The sequence below is a fragment of the Ornithorhynchus anatinus genome, chromosome 1, assembly GCF_004115215.2.
Source record: "Ornithorhynchus anatinus isolate Pmale09 chromosome 1, mOrnAna1.pri.v4, whole genome shotgun sequence".
NCBI classification, from domain to species: domain Eukaryota; kingdom Metazoa; phylum Chordata; class Mammalia; order Monotremata; family Ornithorhynchidae; genus Ornithorhynchus; species Ornithorhynchus anatinus.
Genome location: NC_041728.1, coordinates 163,954,895 through 163,977,773, shown reverse-complemented (window position 1 = coordinate 163,977,773; position 22,879 = coordinate 163,954,895). Strand labels below are relative to the sequence as shown.

The 22,879-nt window shown below is 43.8% G+C and overlaps 1 protein-coding gene across 1 annotated transcript in view; it reads left to right on the top strand.

Moving 5' to 3' along the window:
- The window catches only part of TFRC (transferrin receptor), a 30,672-nt gene that overhangs the window by 3,571 nt on the left and 4,222 nt on the right, over positions 1–22,879 (top strand). Inside the window, exons 2-18 of the mRNA XM_029059230.2 lie at positions 3,727–3,789; positions 4,504–4,714; positions 6,003–6,222; positions 7,360–7,506; positions 8,345–8,450; positions 9,118–9,240; positions 10,732–10,830; positions 11,946–12,085; positions 12,781–12,941; positions 14,303–14,422; positions 16,200–16,285; positions 16,399–16,462; positions 17,118–17,185; positions 19,349–19,404; positions 19,544–19,625; positions 20,300–20,518; positions 22,161–22,301. Coding sequence (XP_028915063.1) covers positions 3,754–3,789; positions 4,504–4,714; positions 6,003–6,222; positions 7,360–7,506; positions 8,345–8,450; positions 9,118–9,240; positions 10,732–10,830; positions 11,946–12,085; positions 12,781–12,941; positions 14,303–14,422; positions 16,200–16,285; positions 16,399–16,462; positions 17,118–17,185; positions 19,349–19,404; positions 19,544–19,625; positions 20,300–20,518; positions 22,161–22,301 — 2,079 coding nt within the window. The 5' untranslated portion in view covers positions 3,727–3,753. The remainder of the gene's footprint in view (positions 1–3,726; positions 3,790–4,503; positions 4,715–6,002; positions 6,223–7,359; positions 7,507–8,344; positions 8,451–9,117; positions 9,241–10,731; positions 10,831–11,945; positions 12,086–12,780; positions 12,942–14,302; positions 14,423–16,199; positions 16,286–16,398; positions 16,463–17,117; positions 17,186–19,348; positions 19,405–19,543; positions 19,626–20,299; positions 20,519–22,160; positions 22,302–22,879) is intronic.

Sequence of the window (22,879 nt, the reverse complement as noted above, 5' to 3'; positions counted from 1 at the left end):
ATATATGGTTACTGTGAGTGGATATGAATAATAAACAGGGCGTTAAATCAGTGATAAAGATATAAGAATGCCGAGATAACTAACAGGTGTGTGTGTGTTGAGGGTGGGGGGCGATCTTAATCTGTGTGAGTAAAGCAAGGCTCTGAAATGTGTAAAAAACACCTTCTGTCTTATGTTTTGAAAGGCTTATCTTGGGTGACGGTTGGCCAGGCATTTACTTGTACTGTTGATCAACTCTGATTAAGTAATCCAACTGTTTGATTGCTTCTCAATTTTGTGAGCCTTTGAACACACTACTAAATACATTCTGGGGTTCTGTTTGTGAAATAACTACCCTTCCCCTTAATATTTTCGGGAGAAACCCATGAATGTGTTCCTGTAACTTTTACTGAGCACTGTACGAACCATTTGGGAGATGACAATATAGGAGAGTCGATAGATATGATCCCTTAGTACAGTTTTCTGCACACAGTAAGGGCTCAAATGCCATTGATCCCTGCCCAAAGGAGTTAACAGTCTAGAGAAGGGAGACTCCTTTGGGTTCCTTGCATAAAAGGGTTCCAAGAGACAGAAAGGAGGTGTCAGAACCAACTGCAGGAGTAACTTGTAAAGTGGATGGGCCATCCTAATTCAAATCTGGAGCCTGCTGTACCTCCCCTCTATCTGCCTTCTTGAGCTGCTTCTCTCCTACCTTTGGTGGTCCCCAGTGTTCTTGCTCTTTCCTCCCTCTGCCCCCATTCAATGAAATCTTCCATGGATGGAGACTTTATGGACCTCAAAGTTAATGTTAACATCACAAAGAGTAAATGTCCTTCATTTGTCAGGGGACTGAAGTTTGGAGGCTTCACTGTTCAACTGTGGATATTTAGGATGCCCTTTCCTTAAAGCTGCTCACTAAGGTATTCTGGGGAACTTCTCATGAGGCATGCTGCTGCTTTCTTATTCAGATGTAGCCACTTCAATTAGTATTGATTGAGCACTTAACTGTGTAGAGTGCTGTACTAAGATCTTGGAAATAGAGCCCATACACGTCACTCCTCTAATGCCAACCTACTTGCCGTACCTCAAGCTTGTCTATCTCACCACCAACCTCTCGCCCACTTCCCGTTTCTGACCTGGAAAGCCTTTCCTCTTCATGTCTGATGGAAAATTACTCTCCCCCTCTTCAGAGCCTTATTGAAGGCACAGCTCCTCCAAGAAGCCTTCCCTAAGCCCTCCTCTCCTCCCACTCCCTTCTGCATCCACATCGCCCTTTTCCACGTGGATTTGCTCCCTTTATTCATCCTTTCCTCAGCCCCACAGCACTTATGTACATATCTGTGAGCAAGGAATGTGTGTGTAATACCCTAGTGCTTAGTATAGTGCTCTGCACACAGTAAATACTCAAATACAATTGACAAGGAGCCTACAATCTAGAGAGGGAGACGTCCATTCCAACTGTGGATATGTCCGTAAGTAGGGTGAATATCAAGTGCTTAAAGGGTACAGATCTAAGTGCATAAGTGATACACAAGGGAGAGGGAGTAAATTGTCATATTTAATGAGCGCTTACTGTGTGCAGAGGACTGTACTAGTCACTTGGAAGGTACAATTGGGCAACAGATAGACAATCCCTACCCAACAAGGCACTCACTGCTCTTTAACCTCATTGGCTTTGTAGGCTTCAGGTGTCAACCTCAATTACTGGCAGAAACCTTCCAAGTGCTAATTACAATTTCATTCCCTCTACCTGCTCTGCTATCTTAATCAGCTGCTGTTCTGGGGAGTGAATCTTGCTGCTTGGGTCTCCTACAGTGGTTTTGAGATGCTTTAGATGGGTACTTAAAACTTGGCTCCTGGAGGCCTAATTTTTATATGATGACTTTTTGTTTTATAAATTGAAGTGCAGCCCTGAAAGCTATAACTTATGCACCATTTCTTCAGAGCTTGTTTTATCGTTGACTACGTTGTCTGTAACATGGGTGAGCAGAAAAGAAGTTCTTGATCAAGATGACTACACTTGAGGATGAGTAGCTTTCTCATCTTTGATATGGTTGACTTCAGAAGGCTCACTGATTCTTCAATTAAAAAAAGACTTTACTTGAAATGTTCTCAAACTTGACTTTAAAATTTAAAAAGTGCTTTGTCACTGCCTGTAAATCAGTGGGGCTGAAGCATCCAGTCCTGTACCTGCAGGGACTACTATTGAATATTGGTGGAGGTAGAATTAGCTACTAAATGGTCACGGTAATTTGTCTTGATCATACTGTGTTATACAGAGAAAGACTCCCCATTTATCTGACATTTATCTGAAGGATTTTGTTGAAGGCACACTGGTCGTACCAGGCATTAAACTCTTACCAATATTCTGCTAACTCTCAGGGAGGTTCAACTTTCTCTTTTAAAAAAAAAAAAAATCAATTTGGTCTAGTTCAAGGTGGATTGGCGCTACCAGTCTGGCATGGGAGATTTGGTCAGACTGTGATAAGCTTTTCCCCATAAGGGCGAGAGAGATCATGTTCCTAGAAGCGTGTTATCATGGGCACACTTGCCATGACTTAAGTGTGACTGATATATTGGTAAAATATTGGCCACTTGGATGGGGTGGGGAACAGTGTTTATAGCTTGTGACTGATAATGAGCAAGCTATTTAATTATTGGTATTAAATTTGTTCTTCATTCTTCACTATAATTTTTTTTTCTCCCCCATATGAGACACCCTTCTCTCTCCCACCCCCCGCCCCCACACCCACAGACACACCATAAACTCCTTAAGGGCAGGCAGCATGTTTTTCTTCTGCTCCATAAGTATCATAGTGTTTTAGCAATAATATAGGTAGCTTTCCATATTAGCAATGAGCAAACTAATACAACTGTGACTATGTTTTTCTTTTTATGAAGCCCTTTTATTCAAGATCTCCCATTACTCTTCTAACTCTTGTCGTCATAACATCCCTATTAGATAAGGAAAGGGAGGAATTAGCCCAGTCTTACATATGAGGAAATGGAGGCAGATGGTTAATGAGTTAGCCTAGATCTCACAGTAGGCTTCTGGAGGAGCAGTGTGGCCTAGTGGAGAGAGCATGGTCACAGGAGTCAGAAGGACCTGAGTTCTAATCCCAGCTCTGCCAATTGCTTGCTGTATGACTGTGGACAAGTCACTTAACTTCTGTGCTCTGTTTCCTCAACTATAAAATGCAGATACCTGTTTTCCTTATTACTTAAACTGAGTCCCATGTGGGAGAAGAATCGTGTCCCACCTAATTAACTCGTACCTACCCCCATCTGCCATCTAAGCCATGCTGCTCAGTAATGTATATGAAGCCTGATTCTAAATATGTATTTGGGCAAGAGGGCAGTTATCCATGGCCTCTTAAAGTCTAAAATGACATAGCAATACAAACATGGCTCAGTGAGAAGCAGCATGGCTCAGTGGAAAGAGCACGGGCTTTGGAGTCAGAGGTCATGGGTTCAAATCCTGGCTCGGCCACTTGTCAGCTGTGTGACTTTAGGCAAGTCACTTAACTTCTTGGTGCCTGTTACCTCATCTGTAAAATGGGGATGAAGACTGTGAGCCCCACGTGGGACAACCTGATTCCCCTGTGTCTACCCCAGTGCTTAGAACAGTGCTTGGCACATAGTAAGCGCTTAACAAATACCAACATTATTATTAACATTATTAAACTTGTCTTGGATCACATAAATGAATTTTGACACTTACTGTGCCTCTGTTTTAATGCCCCCAAGGCAATTGGATTGGTGTAGCAGCTCAGGATGATGGACCATGCTCGATCAGCTCTCTCCAATTTGGTAAGTCAGAGCATGTGTGTTTTGTAACATGCCTCTTTAAACCTTTTAAGTAGAATTGATGTTCTCAAGTCTCTGACTAGAGCTGTCAATCACGACAGGTCAGTTAACAGCCTTGTTGTTCGGTGGGTGAATAAATGGCGTGGAACAGATGGCCTTTGTTTAGGCTAAACAGATTCTAAGTTCCTTGAGGGCAGGGGACAGTCAGTTCCCCTGTGTATGTATTGATCAAGTACCTCATAGAATGTCCTGCTTATGGATAGTAGTTGTATACTGTTTTTCCATCTGGGCTGGTCTCTTCTGACCTTTAAAATTACAATTTTTATTTACTTGCTAATATATATGTATTAACTCTGTGAATATATAGTAATAATAAATGGTTGTCTTCAAAGCCAAATTATTGGTCCATTTTTGAAATGGCTGAAATAGAGCCATGTACATTTCCCAGTCTAGCTCATGCAGTCTGCTTAATTATTAACTCTGCTAAAAGCCCTTCTAGGTCACTCAGTGACCAGAAATTCAGACTCTATTTTGAGGATATTTACAAACAATTTTTCTAACTTAATAGCCTCTGCTAAAGCTGGGCTTTCTTGGATCACTAAGCTCCCCAGCCCAAACTTAAAAGATTCTCTTCCCTGCCACTCAAAACCTTCTTTACCTTATAGTCGCCAATTCCAAAGGTTTGACTTGTGACTACTAATCTTTCTCAAACCGTAGTTTGGCGGAGAGCCACTGTCATACACCCGTTTCAGCCTGGCTCGGCAAGTGGATGGAGACAGCAGTCATGTGGAAATGAAACTGGCTGCAGATGAGGAAGATGGGGTAGAAAACAGCTCAGGTGACAGGACTACCCGTGGTGTAAAACGGAGAAACGTTCTTGGAAACATCTGCTTCGGAATCATTGCTATTGCTATCTTCTTCTTGATTGGTAAGTGAAAATGGATGGCCTAAAATGCAACAGCTCTTATTCTTCTGTTTTGTTTCAGCACTGGGGTAGCTACAAGTTAAATCAGGACAGTCCCTGTCCCACATGACTTTTGTCCTAACATGTCTGGGATCTCTCTCTTTATCGATGAACATCTTGGTTCATTAGCAATCTGCTTGGAGATAAGAGTTGTTTTTTTTGAGTGGCATCTAGAATGGATGCCTGAAAAGTTCTGTTAAATATAGATTCCTCTGACTAACCACAGGATGCTTTAAGACACAGGATGCCCTGTGGCAGAATGTGCCTGCCAGCTGTTATGCTCTCCCAAGCCTTCAGTTCTGTGCTCTGCAAACAGTAAGTAATCAATACATACAGTTGATTTGCTGGAAGTTTAAAAGCTAATGGAATGGAGAAATGGGGCAGTTCTACCACCTGCCATATGGGCACTCAAAAGAGCATAGGCTTTGGAGTCATAGGCCATGGGTTTGAATTCCGGCTCTGCCACTTGTCAGCTGTGTGACTTCGGGCAAGTCACTTAACTTCTCTGTGCCTCAGTTACCTCATCTGTAAAATGGGGATTAAGACTGTTAGCCCCACGTGGGACAACCTGATTCCCTTGTGTCTACCCCAGCGCTTAGAACAGTGCTCTGCACATAGTAAGTGCTTAACAAATACCAACATTATTAAAGGTCTTCTCAGCCGGCTAAAAAGCCTGCCAAGGTCTCACTTGACCACACATCACATTGTTACTCTCTTCAGAGACGCATTTAATTGTAATACTGTGTGCAGAGCACTCTGCTTGGCAGAGAATGGTCTGAGAGTTAATAAACTTGTCCCTTGCTAAGTCTAGAGTGAGAAACAGATAAATATAAACTACAGGCATATACAGGAGGGCTGTGGCGCTGAGGGTGGGAAGATGCAGGAGGGAATGGGAGTATTGGAAAAGAGGGCTTTAGTTGGGGGGAGGCCTTGGAGAAGGGTTTGGGTTTTTTTTTTTTGTTTTTTTTTTTGTTTGTTTTTTTTTTTTTGGTCTGAGGGTAGATGAGTGATCAGACATGAAGGGGGAGGTAGGTGCAGGATGTGGGAACGGGTCTGTGGTGAGTTGGAGGTTCATGAATAGGTCGGCATTAGAGGAAGAAAGCGAATGTACTGACCAGTGCAGGGGTTAAAGATGGCATGGGAAAACCGGCAGACTCAGCAAAAAATGATCACAACTGGCAAGGGAATGGATGTGGAAATGTGCTTAAACTCTGCTTAGAATAAAACTTAACCTTCAACTTCTTAACTTTAGGGTTTATGATTGGCTACCTGAGCTTCTGCAAGCAAGTGGACCCAAATGGTAGCTGTACAAGTTATTCTGGTGAAGAATCAGAGAAAACCCCATCAGATACTTCAGCAGAGCTTCCCTACGAAGAACCAGGCTTGGAATATTCACCTAGGTTATACTGGGGTGACCTGAAAGAGATACTGTCAAAGAAATTGAATGTTCAGCCCTTTCTCAACACCCTTACGTAAGCTTTTTAGAGTCTCGAAGTAGAATTACTTAAAGAACTGGCACTGCTTCAGACCAAATGCGTCTAAGGGTAGGGAGGAGGATTTCAATTCTTTCATATTAACCATGTTTTATTAACCAGATTGTAATCGTATTGGCAGATACCCAGTATTTGGAGAACTGGGATTGGATTTGATTTAAATGTGGAACCTCTACCAAATGCAGACTTTAAGCCCACCTGACTGTACAGTCTACTCCTAAGTAGAATGAATAAACTCTAGCCCATCTTTAGGGTGGGTGGATGTCCACTTCTGGATTATTAATATTTTTAAATCACTACATGTTGAACACAGAATTATACTTCATTATGACTGGCTTTCTGGAAGAGGTGGAGTTTTGGATGCAATCAGGGAGCTAACTTAGCAAGTGGATTTTCTAAATGTCGGGGAAGGTTCAGTACAGACATCTGAAGAAAATAAAGGGAGTGGTGGGAAGGCTTGCTTGCTTGAGATCCTGGGGGAGAATAGGAAAGCCCCTACTAGTATAAATCATAGAAACAGGGCTGCTGTCCCCTTAGCTACTAACTGCCCACACTTGCTATTACTAAACAAGGTGAAATGAATGCAGAATATAATGGAGAAACCATAGAAGTTGCTGAAAAGCGGTAGGGATTTATTTGTTTAGTGAGGTGGTGGAGAGGAGGCTGGGCTTGTCTTAACTCTGGCACTTTCAAATAGAAGACTGTAAACAACTGCAATTAAGGTCAAACTCTGACCTGAAATGTTTGTGTTACAGCCCTAAATTAAAACTTAGAAAAAGACAACTAAGCACCAACTTGAGTCATTTTAACAAGCTCTTATTAGACTACAAAACTAGGCAAGTACCTCTGCCAAACTCCCATTTTTATCAAATCTTAGATGAATTATTCTTAATCCCAATGCTTTAGGAAAACATTCTCTGAGAGCATTCTAAACCAATTACCCTCACTGATTCACTTCATAGCCTCATTTGAAGTCAAATTGGTCTCCTTGTTCCTGGACACTCCTCTTACTGTCTTTTCCCAAGGACTTAGTCCAGCATACCGTGTCCAGCGGAGAATTGCTTAGTGTTGATTTGAAATCTAGGTTTTCTTTAAGTGTCTGTATTTCCCTTCCAGAGAAATCTCTCTCAAGTATCCTTCACGTGAAGCCGGCTCTCAAGGTGATGAAAATCTTGGGCACTTTATTCGTAGTGAGTTCATCAAATTTAAACTGGATAAAGTCTGGAGCGATGAACACTATGTTAAAGTACAAGTTAAAGGCAGGTAGGTTAAGAATGGTATGCTGGGTTTGGTCTAGAAGTCTCTTTCAGAAGCACCGGGCTCTTCTTTAAATAAAACATCTCAGGGATTGAGACTTGGATAATACTACTAGATGGAACTGAAAATCTCCCTGCCCCTTGGAAGTAGCTGACTTCCATCTATCGTGTGTTCCTAGTGTTATATATATTTTTGAGAAGATTTTTTTTTCTGACCATTAAGTCCATATCTTCCCCACTGGAACCTCCAATTATAGCCCTACATCTGCACATCAGATTCCTTACCATTGACTTGAAGGCACTCAATCAGCTCTTTTCCTTCCACCTTGATGATTTCCCCACCCATTCCACTCTTCTATTGCCAACCTACTTTCTATATCTTCATCTTGTCTATCTCACCAGTGACCCCTTGTCCATGTTCTCCTTCAGGCCTGGAACTCCCTCCCCCTTCATTTGGTAGTCCACTATTTTTCCCCCCTGCCTTTCAAACCCTCCTACGATCACATCTCCAAAAGCCTTTCTCCTCTACTCCCACCATCCACCCTCCCCTCTGTCAACTAAACTCGGCTGTCTATCCTTTAAGTACTTTGATATTCACCCTAGCCCTGCAGTGCGTAGGTATTCTTATGCTCCCGTTTCCCCTAACCCTAATCTTTTAATGTCTATCTCCCTCAGTACACTCTAAGCTCCTTGTGGGTAGGGATTGTCTCTACTCTGTTGTCTTTTGCACAATGCTGTGCATACAGTAAGCACTTAAGCACCATTGATCTACTAAATATTTTGTTTTGTTTTGGGGGGGACTTGTTCATCAAGCTTGATCTAAATGTATACTCTCTCAATTTTAGTGGGGCTCAGAACTTGGTAGCATTTGTGAATGCTAATGGAAAGAATCAAGAATTGCTAGAGGAACCTGAAGGTTATGTGGCCTACAGTGCCAATACAACAGCTGTCGTAAGTGTTAAATGGTTTGAAGAAATCTGCCATCTTCACTATAGCCTGTGGTCCCATTGTTAGAGAATGCAACTCTTCAAATATCTTAGCTGACAAATCAAAATCCTTGTAGTTTGAGGAGGCCTGTTGAGCCAGCTCTTTATGGCAGGGGTGACCGTCATCAGCCGAGGTTTGTCTCAACAAGGGACTCATGTTTAAGAGTTTTCATAACAATGCCCCATTGCAGTATGGCAGTATTCCTTGCCCTCTGGGAAGCCTCAGTCACTTCCCAAGGAGTAGAGCTGACATTTCACATACTAGAGAAGCAGTGTGGCTCAGGGGAAAGAGTCTGGGCTTGGGAGTCAGGTCATGAGTTCGAATCCCTGCTCTGCCACTTGTCAGCTGTGTGACTATGGGCAAGTCACTTAACTTCTCTGTGCCTCAGTGACCTCATCTGTAAAATGGGGATTAACTGTGAGCCCCACGTGGGACAACCTGATTCTCCTGTGTCTTCACCAGCGCTTAGACCAGTGCTCTGCGCTTAACAAATACCAACATTATTATTATTGTGCTACCCTGGCTGCCACGAGCCACTTCCACATCTCCAATTGTAGGCTGTTGTTGTGGAGAAGTAGTTTTGCCTGCCCTTAAACTTGAATCACTAATATAACCCTTTTTTTCCCCCCAGGGTAAACCAGTTTATGCCAATTATGGATCTAAAAGTGACTTTGCAATTTTGAAGGAGAGAAATATTGCCATCAATGGATCAATAGTTATTGTCAGAGCTGGGACCATCACTTTTGCCGAGAAGGTGAGTAGGCAGGCAGAGACCACCTGGCACTTGCTGGAGGTAACCATTTTTCCCTTTCTCTGCTAAATGGCCTTGGAAAATTGCACATTCTTTGTCATAAGGACATAAGCAGTAAGAGGTTGCTCTGAATGATGCTATACTTCTCTAATGGCCAGTTCAGGGACTTTGAATATGAAAAATTTGGGATAACCAGCCTTAGACGTGCTCTGATTTCCCCCCTTGCACACCCAATCTGCCTTGAATGGCAACGTTCATTCATTCATTCAATAGTATTTATTGAGCGCTTACTACGTGCAGAGCACTGAACTAAGCACTTGGAATGTACAAGTCGGCACCAGAGAGACAGTCCCTGCCCTTTGACGGGCTTACAGTCTAATTGGGGGAGATGGGCAGACAAGAACAGTGGCAATAAATAGAGTCAAGGGGAAGAACATCTCATAAAAGCAATGGCAACTAAATAGAATCAGGGTGCTGTACATCTCAATAAACAAACAAAATAAATAGGGTGATGAAGATATATACAGTTGAGCGGACGAGTACAGTGCTGAGGGGGTGGGACGGAAGTGGGGAGGAGGAGAGGGAAAGTGGGGAGAAGAGGGTTTTAGCTGCGGAGAAGTGAAGGGGAGGGTAGAGGGAGTAGAGGGAGAAGGGGAGCTCAGACTGGGAAGGCCTCTTGGAGGAGGTGAGCTTTAAGGATTTGAAGAGGGGAAGAGAATTGTCAGAGGTGAGGGAGGGCATTCCGGGACCGCAGGAGGACGTGGCCCAGGGGTCGACGGCGGGATAGGCGAGACCGAGGGATGGTGGTAAGGTGGGCGGCAGAGGAGCGGAGCGTGCGGAGTGGGCAGTAGAAAGAGAGGAGGGAGGAGAGGTAGGAAGGGGCAAGGTGATGGAGAGCCTTGAAGCCTAGAGTGAGGAGTTTTTGTTTGGAGCGGAGGTCAATGGGCAACCACTGGAGGTGTTTAAGAAGGGGAGTGACATGCCCAGAGCGTTTCTGCAGGAAGATGAACTGGGCAGCGGAGTGAAGAATAGACTGGAGCGGGGCGAGAGAGGAGGAAGAGAGATCAGAGAGAAGGTTGACACAGTAGTCTAGCCAGGACATAATGAGAGCCCGTATCAGTAAGGTAGCCGTTTGGGTGGAGAGGAAAGGGCGGATCTTGGAGATATTGTGAAGGTGAGACCGGCAGGTCTTGGTAAGTGCTGGAATACTTTCCAGTCCATTTACCTCATATGAGGAGGGTGTGGGAGATCCGATGTCCATTCTGTGATTGGAGAAGACTGAGAAACCATTAAAACTTGCTGCCCTCAAACTTGATTTAGTCTAGGTAAATGCATCTCTAGTCCAAGCTTCCTTCATGCATTGCAGGAAAAAGGTTAATACAGTTCATTCCTTCTGGATTTAGAACATTGCAGCCCATTCTCAACTTTAGACATCTGTTGGAATTTGTAAGTAGCCTTGACTGAAAAATTAAACTCAAATTGATGTTCCTTTAGGTTGCTAATGCCGAGAGCTTCAAAGCAGCTGGTGTTCTGATATATCTAGACCGCAAAGATTTTGCACTTGTTGAAGCTAAAGCAGCAGTCTTTGGACATGTAAGTGATAAACGATAACCCTTTTTACTCTACCACAACTCGAAGAGTGGTGTAGTTCAAATAAGTAGCCATCTTCTGGCTTTTGTAAACCTTCTGAATCAGCCATCTGCTAGAACAGGCTTTCCCTCTCATTCCAGCCTTCACCTGAAGGATATTGCTTTTTTTAAATGGTATTGAAGTGCTTACCATGTGGCTGGCACTCTACTAAGCACTGGGATAGATAGAAGCTAACCAATTGCTGACAGTCCTTCTCCCATCTGGGTCTCAGTTTAATCCTCATTTTACAGATGAGAACTGAGTCACAGAACTTGTAACTTGTCCAGGATTACAGAGCCAAGGTTAGAACCCAGGTTCTCTGACTCCCAGGCCCCAAAAATCTTTCCACTAGGCCGTACCGCTTTGTCACATGCCTCTCTATAACCATCACTCCTCATTCCAACCCACTCCTCACATGTACTCAGAGATGTCCCTGGAAGAATGTCAGAGAAGGTGAAAAAATGTCCCTGCAATTGCCACTTATGTAAGCACTTCTGTGAACCTCCCCACAAAGATGGCAGCAGGAACTATTTCTTCTTATTGATCCTACAGCTCTTCTCTTGCTGGGCTTCCTGAGGAGAAGCAGTGTCTTATCAATCTTCTCCTTTCCTCAGCTGAGGCTCCTTGATTTGGGAATCTCTGGGTTAAGGACGTGGTACGTGCTACTCTGTGTAGGTTGTGAAATAATAGTGGCAGAGGGATGAACTTGGTAACTTTCCAAATTCCCATCCAGCCTTGATCCCAAGGTGTCAAGTCTGGTGTAACCACAATGTTAAAAGGAAAAAAACTGGCACAGTCTCTCTCCCTGGGGTCTTGAACACTGTCTAAATAGCGTTATCTCCTCTGCTGGAAGTAGGATGCATGCTCCAGTTAAGATTGGGAGGTACTCATCCTAACAAATTGTTGAGGCAAAACTAAAGGCTCTGATATTAAGTCTTTGCCAACCACATGTGTTTTCAAGCTTTTTTTTTCCAGTTAACTAATGGGGGAAAGTTCTGATGGGACTGAGGGGCATGGATTGGCTCTTTGGCTAAAAGTCACTTTGATTAAGTGTGGTAATGACTCGATCTTGTCCTCAGGCACACCTAGGAACAGGAGACCCTTTCACACCTGGCTTTCCTTCTTTCAACCATACTCAGTTTCCTCCATCCAAATCCTCAGGACTACCTAATATTCCTGCCCAAACAATCTCCAGGAGTGCTGCAGAAACACTAATGAGGTAATTTTGTATTTAACAGCAGTAACTGTGGCGTTAAGTGCTTTCTATGTGCCAAACATCAGGGTTGGTAAAAGACAGTAAGCTGGCACCACCCTTGTCCCACATGGGACTCCCCGTCCAAGAGGGAGGGAGAACAGCTATTAAATCCATATTTTACGGACAAGGAAACAATCGTTAAAGTAAAGTGATTTTGCTCAAGGTCACACCAAGCAAGTGGCACAGCAGGGATTAGAAGCCAGAACCTCTGACTACTAGGCCTGCTTCCCTTTACAAAAGGATTATGTCTGCAGGCAGTTAGTCACTAGACACTATTATGGTTAAATGATTGAAAATTGAAGATGCAGAACAAAGTGTCTTGCAGTTATTCTTCTGGCAATCTAAATACCACATATCAGGGTAGGGAGGGATGGAGTGTGTCAAATTTTCAGGTGAAGGGGATTATTTCTTAGCTAAGGAAAGATCCAGGTACAAAAAAAATTACTGTATCTGCATTCATCTCCAGAGAATTGCTCCATGAAGGTTGAGATCAGCCACTCTGTCCTAATGTAATTTTTTTTTCCCCCATCCAAGTCCATAACTTCTAAAATGCAGCCAGGTAGTCCCTACTTGAGAAACCAATCTGCTGTTGGCCCGCGTGGGAAGAGACCAACTGCTGACATTCTGTCAAAGCATAACCTGCTACAATTCACTTGCAGACAAATGGATGGAGAACAGTGTCCTCAACAGTGGGAAGGTGGTCCCACATGTAAAATTAACTCACTAAAGGACAATTTGGTGAAACTTGTGGTTAACAACATGATGGTGGAAAAGAAAATCAATAATATCTTTGGCGTTGTCAAGGGTTTGGATGAACCAGGTAAAGCTCTTACTAATTGAAATGACTACAACGTGGTGAGCAAGTTGTAAGCTCTTCTCCACAGTGTTTCCTAGTTCTGCTCCTTTGTCTCTACCCTGGACCAAGCCCCTGCAGGACTCCCAGCCTAAGTGGGGAGGGATTGTTTTCTTATCTTACAGATGGGGAACCAGAGACAGGTGACTTAGCCAAGGTCCCAGAGCAGGCAAAGGGCAGAGCTGGGATTGGAACCCGGGCCTCCCGACTCCCCATAATACATCATTCCACTGGGACCACTCTGCTGTTTCCCATTAGACTGCCAACTCCCCACAAACAAGGAACCATAATAAAGGGCACTTACTGGGTCCTTTTGCAGCAGACGATAGAGTTGCTTTGTGCTCCTACTTTGTTCCTGGCCTTTTGACCACTTTTTAAAATGCTCTTCATCCAGATTGGATGCTTCTGGCAGGAGCCTTATTTCATGGTAGAAATCCTCCTCTAGGCACCGCCGAAGATCATTTCTCCAAGAAGTTGCTTGACAAAGCAACAGGTGGTGAATTAATGCATTTTACGAGTAGTCCACCTGAAGATTTTTATAGCACTCCTTCACAGCCAAATACTTCTATGGTGGCAGAAAAGATTCCTCAGATTAAGAGAATCATCCTTGAGGACCAGTAGACCTCTTCCTAAAATCTACTGCTGCACTTTCCCACTAAAATATCCGATTCACTTTCTGCTTCAAATTACCCCACTGACTTTTTTTAAAATCTGTTGATGCCAGTGAATGGAGGGCCATATCCCCCCAATCTGGCAGAAATGATGGTATTTGTCAGGGCAACTGGTAGTAACAACTGCTGGACTGGAGGGTTGGTGATAAACATTGATTCTACCATGGGTGTGCCCTCTGAGGCTCCACCTCTTTAGCCCACTTCTCCCAGAAGCTAACCTGGACTAGAGAACTCGGGCGGGCTGGTAGGAGCCAAGCTACTCAAGGGGCATGGCCCTGGCAGATATGAAGCTGAATACATAGCCATGCTTGGCTTCTGGGCTATTTGTGTCAGCCAGTTCCTTATAAGAATTCATTTTCATAAATCTCTGAGCTGCTTCTGCACAGGGACAGGGTCCGATTCTTTGCCTTAATTGGAGACATTTGGAGGTCTAGGAGTGAAGAGCCAAAGGCTCATATCAAGTATAAATAGAAAGAGGTCATCTGTGTGCTGTTACCTTGTCTGCCTCCCTCCAAAGAGCAGCTCCAGTGGCATCTGCTCAACCCTGCCACTTGTAGCTTCTGGCATTCGTAGACTTGAGAGAGGAGCCACTTGAATGGAGGAACCAAACGGGTCAGTTGACAGAAGACTGAAGCTTCTATTGTCTTTCCTCTGCAGATCGTTATGTTGTGGTAGGTGCTCAGAGGGATGCCTGGGGGCCTGGAATTGCCAAGTCTGGTGTGGGAACATCCCTCCTGCTGAATCTTGCCCGCACCTACTCTGATATGGTCCTAACAGGTAAAATAATAAGCTTATTTAAATGAGGTGCTGCTGCAGGCAGAGCGTGGCAGAAGCTTAGGGGAGTAATAATAGTAAGTGCTTAACAAATACCACAATAATTATGTGCCAGGCACTCTAAGGTATATGCTTATGTATGCAGGAGGGTAATGGGGCTGTTGAGGGATATAAGGTAGGGTGAGGGTGCTTACTCAGGAAAGACTTCCTGGATGTTGGGGCAAACTGTAGTCTGTCGTATATGGAGGGAATGAGTTCCCAAGCAGTCAGGGGAATTGGGTGAGGAAAGGGGTAAACAAGCAAGGCAGAGGTGGGAGAATGAAGCCCAGTGAGTAGGTTAGCTTGAGTGAAAGTGTTAACTGAGTTCTAGTGGAAATAAAGTGGATAACTAAGCTGGTGAAGGGTTGTTAAAGCCTATTATCAGGGATCCTTATTGCAGAGGAATGGACATGGGGAGAAGTTGTAAGGTGACCTTTTTTTTTTTTTTTTTTAAGTTCAGACAAAGTAAAGTGAGGTATAGAGGGGCAGAGGTTGCAAGGGAGATTAATGCAGCAGTCAAGCCAGGATGTGATAAGTACCAGGTTGGTGGCTATTCAGGTAGAGGAAGGGGTGGATTCCAGAAATGCAGTGGAGGAATAACTGTTGTAAGCACTTTCTATATGCCAAACACTGGGGTAGATATAAGCAGATCAGACCAGGAACCAGGAACTGCATCCAAGAGAAAGGGAGAACAGACATTGAATCCCTTTTTTATGAATAAAGAAACTGGCCTAGGGAAGCATAGTGGCTTGTCTGAGGTCATACAGCGGGCAAATAGTGTAGGCAGGATTAGAACCCAGGTCCTCTGACTACCAGGCCTGTGCACTGTAATGTCTCAGGTACAGGAATGTGAGACTGGGATGGTAATAGTGCCAACTAAGACGGGGAAGGCAAGGAGTTATGTCAGTATTTCAAACCAAAAGACAGCTCCAAACCAGCCTTCCATTGAACAGCCTGTCACCATGAAAGATGAGCACCTCATGGTAATATCTTTTCATAGTGATTAGACCAGGTGGCTAGGGGTAAATTAGGCCTATCTCCAACCTTATTAGCTTGTCTCTACCCAAGAATTTACTACAGTATGTAATACATAAGTGCTTAAACACTGGGGGGGGGGGGGGGAACAAAACAGCAAAGTAGGACTAGAGCAGATCATGAACTGACATGTCAGCCCATTTTCCCTCCCAAAGAGAGTCAGAAATGGAAACAGTGTATGTATATAGTGACTTTTGAGCACCCCAGGTATGAGCTTGCCCAGAAATTGGTGAGGCCAAAGACATGTAGTGAAGTCAGGGCTTTGCATCAGGCACAGGTTCTCACAGTGGACTTGCACACCCAAGGCTGGGGTGGCGGCTGTTCAGCTTGTCGATTGACAGTTCCTTTTATTTGGGCCAAACTTGGGACTAGGCACTGTGTCCTTCCCTTCTCCTTTCCCCCCCGGGTACTCTATTGTCACCATCTTGTTCTCTTCCCTATGTGGTCTAACTTCAGGGCTGTAAGAGTGGAACTCTAGCTTCCAGTGCACTAATTCACTGAGTAAGATGTAGGCCGAACTCTCGCCGCTTCCCACATCAAGCGGTTTATGATACAAAGCAACTAGGAACCCTTAGTTTTTCTACAGAGTCCTATAGCCAGGGAAAGGCTTTTATATCTGCAAGACTTTGAATTGAAAGCATAATAAGTTGTGAGCATCTGCAGCTACTACACTGAAGGCTGGAATTTTTTTTCTCTTCCATGGAAGGAGGCTATAAACCTAGAAGAAGCGTTGTCTTTGCCAGCTGGAGTGCTGGAGAGTTTGGATCTGTTGGTGCCACTGAATGGCTAGAGGTATGGCATCACCATCTACCTTGTCTGATACTAGCCTGCCTCTCTCTCCCCTCCCTGCCCCCTCAAAAGAAATCTCTCCCCCTCTTACCTTGCACTGTTTGCTGTTTATTCAGGGTTACCTTTCTACACTTCACTTGAAGGCCTTCACGTACATCAACCTGGATTCTGCTGTAGTTGGTAAGTTCCAGATGTTTCAACTCTTCTGTTTGGAGTCAGTACCAAGGATGTGTCCTTAGGAAATCAGCATCCTTTCCAGACTCCACGGAATGGATGTCCACAACTACAGACTGTATTTGTTGGCCACCTGCTTTATCCTTAAGCTGTTTGGGGCAACAGGAAGGTCGTTTTAGAATGAATATTTGGAGCTCTGGGTGAAATTCTGTTTAGCATTGTATCAACTGAGTGAACTTAGTATTTCAGCCAAAAAGAGAATAGTGTTGCACGGGGAACAATCCTCCTGATACAACACCAGAAAAGACATTAGGTACCCCTGGATTTTCTTGCCCCTTTAACTTTGACCCATGTGCACATCATCATTCATTTTGTCTCTTTAAGGTGAATAACTAGACCCTAGACTTAGATCATGTGGCCGTTCTTACTCGGCATGCCATTCCTATGCGTGGTAGAATCAAATCTGTCTCCCCCGATTAGACTGTAAGCCCGTCAGTGGGCAGGGATTGCCTCTATCTGTTGCCGAATTGTACATTCCAAGCGCATAGTACAGTGCTCTGCACATAGTAAGTGCTCAAATACTTTTGAATGAATGAAATGGGAAAGTTGCTCTAAATTCCCTCTGGAAGCTCAGTAGGACTAATGCTCTATCCTTTCACAGGTGATGGAAATTTCAAAGTTTCTGCCAGTCCTATGTTGTACACTCTGCTTGAGAAGACTATGCAAGAGGTAAGTAAGTCTCATGGCCTCAGAACATATGACGTGGTTCTGTTTGCTAGCTCAGTTAAATAAATCTCTAATACGTGCTCAACACAATCTGCAAATAGCTATGACAGAGAAAACAGACTTGCCAAACTGGCAAGAAGTTCATTTCAAACCATAAGTCTCAAGACTTTGACTCCTCCTTGGAAGTTATGATAAGGAACAAGCAAAATTCTAGTGACTCCTATTCTCCTTTCAAAATGGTGCAGTGGATCATTCCAGTATTTTCCCTAGATCCTTCCCTGCAAAAGAAAAGGGAAACAAGAGGAGGGAAGAAAACAGGAGGATGGAAAGGGATTGGAGGATAGGTGGTATTGACATTTTTTTCCAAGTAGTCACTGGGATTGATTCACAACACTGAAAAACAAATGTGGCTCTGATAGCCTTTAGAGATTTGACATGAGTTTCTAAAGGCCATGAATAGTTTAGGGGAAGGTGAGAAGTTCGTGTAATGGTGGGGAAGTAGAGCTGATGAACTAGGTGAGAGACACAGACAAAAACAGCAAGTTCTTTTGCTATTGCTTTCTAATCTTGAGCTCTGCCCCACTTTGTTTCCATTAGTGAGGGTTGCTGAGAGAAAGCAAATGACAAGAGCAGATCCTGACAGTGAACTTAACCAAGAGTGTCTGCTGGGGAGACTTGGAGAATTACCTCAGCCTAAAACCTTTCTGCAATCTCATTTTTCAAGGCTGTGGCCTAAGAGTTAAAGCATAGGCCCGGAAGTCAACAGACATAGGTTCTAATCTCTGCTCTGTCCCTTGGCTGCTATGTAAGCTTGGGCAAGTTGCTTTGCTTATCTGTGCCTCAGTTACTAATCTGTAAATTGAGAATTAAAATGAGCCCTATGGAGGGAAGGAACAGACACTGTTAATTGTAGTGAGAGCTTATTATGTGCAAAGTATTGTACTATGTGCTTGGGAGTACAATTCAGTAGAATTAGCAGTCATGTTCCCAGCACAAAATGAGTTTACCAGATTAGCTTGTATCAGTGCTTACTTAGTACGGTGCCTGGCACATAAGTACTTAAAAAATATCATTAAAAAAAAAAATTCACAATACAATCCTCAATCTCCTATGCTTGGGCAGGGGGGCTGTCTCTTTTTTTTTTTTTGTGGTCGGGGGGAGGTAGCCTGCTTAAAATAAGCACATGCTCTAAGTTCTTCCCTTGGAAAAAATATCAGTACCTAGGACCATAGTAGTCAACCTGCTGTTCATTGCAGACAGGCAGAAGACCTAGATAACAGAGCAAACATTAAGCAGGTGCATGTTGGGGTGGGGTGGTCAGTGAAAAGAATGACCTAGAAACTGAAGATTGGAAGTTCTAACTGAACCTAAAAGTAGGTGGAGGGGAATCTAGTCTCCCCACTTCCTTCACTGGCCTTTCCTGAGCAATTTCAGGAGCTGTCTGAGGGAAAGGATTGGGCCCCCTTATTAATATGGAAAAAATAGTGTGTGGTGTAACTGGAGAGTGTTCTGTAAAAGGAACAAGTGTGAGGCAATCCAAGGTATTGTGAGGGAGGGTTGGAAAGGATCAGAATCTTCTAACTTTTTTTTATTAAGCTGCTCTAGGGCCTTAGGGAATCAGTGGGTCAAAATCCCCTTTCAGGAAAGCCCATTCACACTAGAACATGAGTTACTTCCAGAGGCATGGGCTAGCCACTCCTCTTCCTGTCTGGGGTTAAGCCACTTGAATGATAGACAAGTGAAGCAGCTCCAGCTTCTTGACTCGGAACATTCAGAGAGTATTTTTATGTGCTGCAAGCTATAGAATACACCTAAGTCCCTTTTTAAAGCAGCTCTTGGTAGGGAACACCTAAAGATCTCAACAGGAAGAACAAGTTTGTCAATAGGCACATATGGCCTTGTGGGAATGGGGAAGTGAATAGCTGAAGTTCAGGGCCAAGCAAGAAACCTGGGCATAAAGTAAAACTTGTCTGCCTTAATACGTCCCCATTAGATTGAACCCTTTTTTTTTTTAGCAGAGAGACCATTTTATTGGTAGCCCTCAGTCTGTTGAATGAGTGAATTTGTAGAGACCATAAAGTGTTTTGCCCCACTTTCAGGAGTGTGAGGGTAAGTTCAACTTAAGGTACTTAGCTGAGATGCTAACTTTATGGTTTTGATCCATAGGTAAAATATCCCAGTGGATCTTCTCTCTTCAGAGACACCGACTGGGTAAAGGATGTGTAAGTTTGAATAATAAAAGGTTTTCAAAGAAGGTTGAGCACAAGCCCCTGATATCACTACAGGCTGAAGGTCTATGTTTTGGTGGGTGGGGGAATGAAGTTGAATAACTTATAATTGGTCATTCTGGTTTTCTTGCAGTGAGCCACTTTCTTTGGATAATGCTGCATTTCCTTTCATCGCATATTCTGGAATCCCTGCTGTTTCATTCTCTTTCTGTGGGGTAGGTGTGTAAGACTCCCTTGAAGTAGTGTGCTTTAGCTAATGGGCTTAAATTGGGGGCATCTTTCAATCTTTCTCCCAAAACCTGTGTGCAATTTCTTTCCTCTCTGTAGTGTAGAACCACATAAAGTGAGCATGGTGGGCTGCTTCTACTTTCAGCTGCATTACTAGGTACTTTGCCTCCACTGGAAAGCCAGTACCCTTTTTTTCCTGGGATGATGAATATTATTAGTAATAACAACCATCTTCATCATAAAGCACTTATGTGCCAAGCACTGGGGTTACAAGATAAGGATCCACGTGAGGCTCAGACTAAGAGGGAGAACAAGTATAAAATCATCTTGCAGATGAGGGAACTGAGTCAGAGAAATGACTGACTGGCCCAAGGTCACACAAGCAGGTAAATGGTGGATCTTGGAATAGAGCCTAGGTCCTCTGACTCGCCTGCTTGTGCTCTTTCCATAGGCCATGCTCCTTCCCTAAACAGCACGGCTTTAGCAGCCTCTAACCTGAGCAGTTTTGCCCTTCTGGTTTAATTGTAGAAGCAAACTTTCATGATTTCTCCTCCCCACCGCCCCATGCCTAGGTGTCCATACATCCAAAATACAGCTGCTGTCAATACTGTCAAGCTCATATTCTTGCAAATATTGAGACATTTTGCCATTCTAATTTTAGGATAAAAAATACCCATATTTGGGCACTCAACTGGATACTCTCGATAATTTGAAGTCATTCCCCAATCTGAACAGCTTGATGCGAGCAGCTGCAGAAGTAGCTGGTCAGATGATGATCAGGCTCACCCATGACCATGAATTGTACCTGGATTATGTGAGATACAACCAAGAGCTGCTTAAATTCATCAAGGCGTTTTCTCCATTCCAACAGGAAATCAAGGTGAGTGCTAGCCAAAGTTTTGTAAAGCTAACCTCTGTGTCTTGAGGGTCAGATTCCTTTGTCAAGTTGAGTAACTAAGCCCCTCCCCCAGAGGATTCAAACATCCCTAAGACCTCTCGATGCTGGAAGAGGTGATCTACCAATTGACACATAAGCCCTGGGAAACCCTCAGGGTATTGGGATCAGAGTCCCCTCCTTGAACCAGCATGTGTTTTTTTTGGTTTGTTTTTTTGTTTTTAAGATATTGAAGTACTTACTTTGTGTCAGTGTTCTAAGTACTGGGGTGGGTGAAAGACAGTCCCTGTTCCACATTCCCACATTCCCATTTTACTGTTGAGGAAACTGAGGAACAGTGAAGTGATTTGCCCAGGGTGACACAGCAATCCATTGGCAGTCTTCTAGACTGTAAGCCTGGTGTGGGCATAGATTGTCTCTCTTGTTGAGTTGTACTTCCCAAGCGCTTAATACAATGCTCTGCAAAATACAGCAGCACTGCTGGGAGACCACCACAATAATAACCCTCTGTATACATTACCTTGCGTAAGGAGACCCCAGAAAAGTCTGGCTGGCCCTAGACAAAGCAAGTTGGGGATTGGGCCAGAGACATACCTAACCCCCCCTGAGCCTCAGAAGTACAAGTTGGAGAAGCTTTTACTTGACACTGACTGGCATTATTTTGTTGGGGGTGGGGTGGGGTGACCTTTAAATACTTGCTATATGCCAGTCACTCTCCTGAATGCTAGGGGAGATAGGTTGGACGCAATCCATGTCCCATAGGGGCTCACAGTATTAATCCCTATTTTACAGATAACTGAAGCATATTGAGGTGACTTGCCTAAGAGCAAACAGCAGTGATGGACCTGGGATTAGAACTCAGGTTCTCTGACTCCCAGGCTCTTTCCACTTGGCCCATTGTTGTTCTACGATTCCTGGGGGATGAGGGCTCTGCTACTTGTCTCCTGTGTGACCTTGGGCAAGTCACTTTGCTTCTCTGTGCCTACCACCTCATCTGGAAAATGAGGGTTGAGACTGTGAGCCCTACATGGGTCATCTTGATTACCTTGTATCTACCCCAGTGTGCTTGACAAATACCATCATTATTATTATTATTTATTATCTCTTTGCTTCTGATCAAAATGCTGACCAAGTACTTAGTTCTTGCCACCCTGCTACTGTCTTTCAGAATTAACAGAGGTAGTTTCCCAAAGTGGCAAAACTTTATCTCTGCATAAATAAGGGTGCCTTTAAACTGCCAGTAAGTGGTTCAGGGCTAGTGTGGCCGGCAACAGTGAAACTTTGCTTTGATGGCCGAAAATGCTGTCAGGGCCCTGATAGAAGTGTGGAGAAATAGTATCACAGATCTGTGTCTGCACATGTTCTCTGTGACACTCTGTATAAATACCAGTAAGGTGCTACAAGTCTTGATCTTCTTCTTCAACTAGTAAGTAGAAAGCGTGCTGAAGACCGGCAGTTGATTTACCAGGACAGGATGGGTGAGCCTCTTACTGCTTTGAGCTAAAAATCACTTGGGCAACTGAATTACCCTAGCAAATGAAGCAGATGGGATTAACCTAAGAACAGGACTTGCCTTTTTCAAGCCTTCTTCATAACTGATCTATCTGTCTTCTTCTTTCCACTTCAGGCCCTGGGTCTGAGTTTACAGTGGCTGTACTCTGCTCGTGGTGACTTCGTTAGGGCGACTACTGCCCTGACCACTGACTTCCAGAATGCTGAGAGTGAAAACAAGTTCATTACCCGATTGATCAATGACCGCATCATGAAAGTGAGTAACTCATGCCTGGTTAACTAAGATGAGGAAACTGATCTTTTTGTGCAGAAACAGTCCTTTTTCTATCCAACTGGACTGCTAGGAATGAAGCCTTCAAACAATCTGGTGTGGGGGGAACTCCTTTCATCTGGACAGGTGGTGGCTGTCAATTGCCAAACTGTAGGGTGGCATGTTTAAGGTTCTTGAATTTGATAATTGTGTGACTCTCATTCTCATTTTAACCCAGTACCACTTTATTTGGTTGCCCTCTCTGCCCCTTGCACTCAATTTTAAATTGAGTAATCTGGGGCTGATTCGTGGCCCCATCAGTTTCACAAATAGCATGCCATTCAACTGTGGGGATCGAATTCCTCTGTGTACAGAATGCTGTCCTAGGAACTATAAGGAAAACTGAGGGAACAGAATAATTCCTGCTTCTTAAGGTGCTTACCACCTAGCTGAGGGTGGAAGGGACTATACTAATAGAACTGCAGAAACGTTCACCTGTAACAGGTGTAGATCATACATGAACATCTACAGGGCTCAAAGGTAAATATAAATGACCACAAAACTTAGCCAGGTGGGTTAATGAG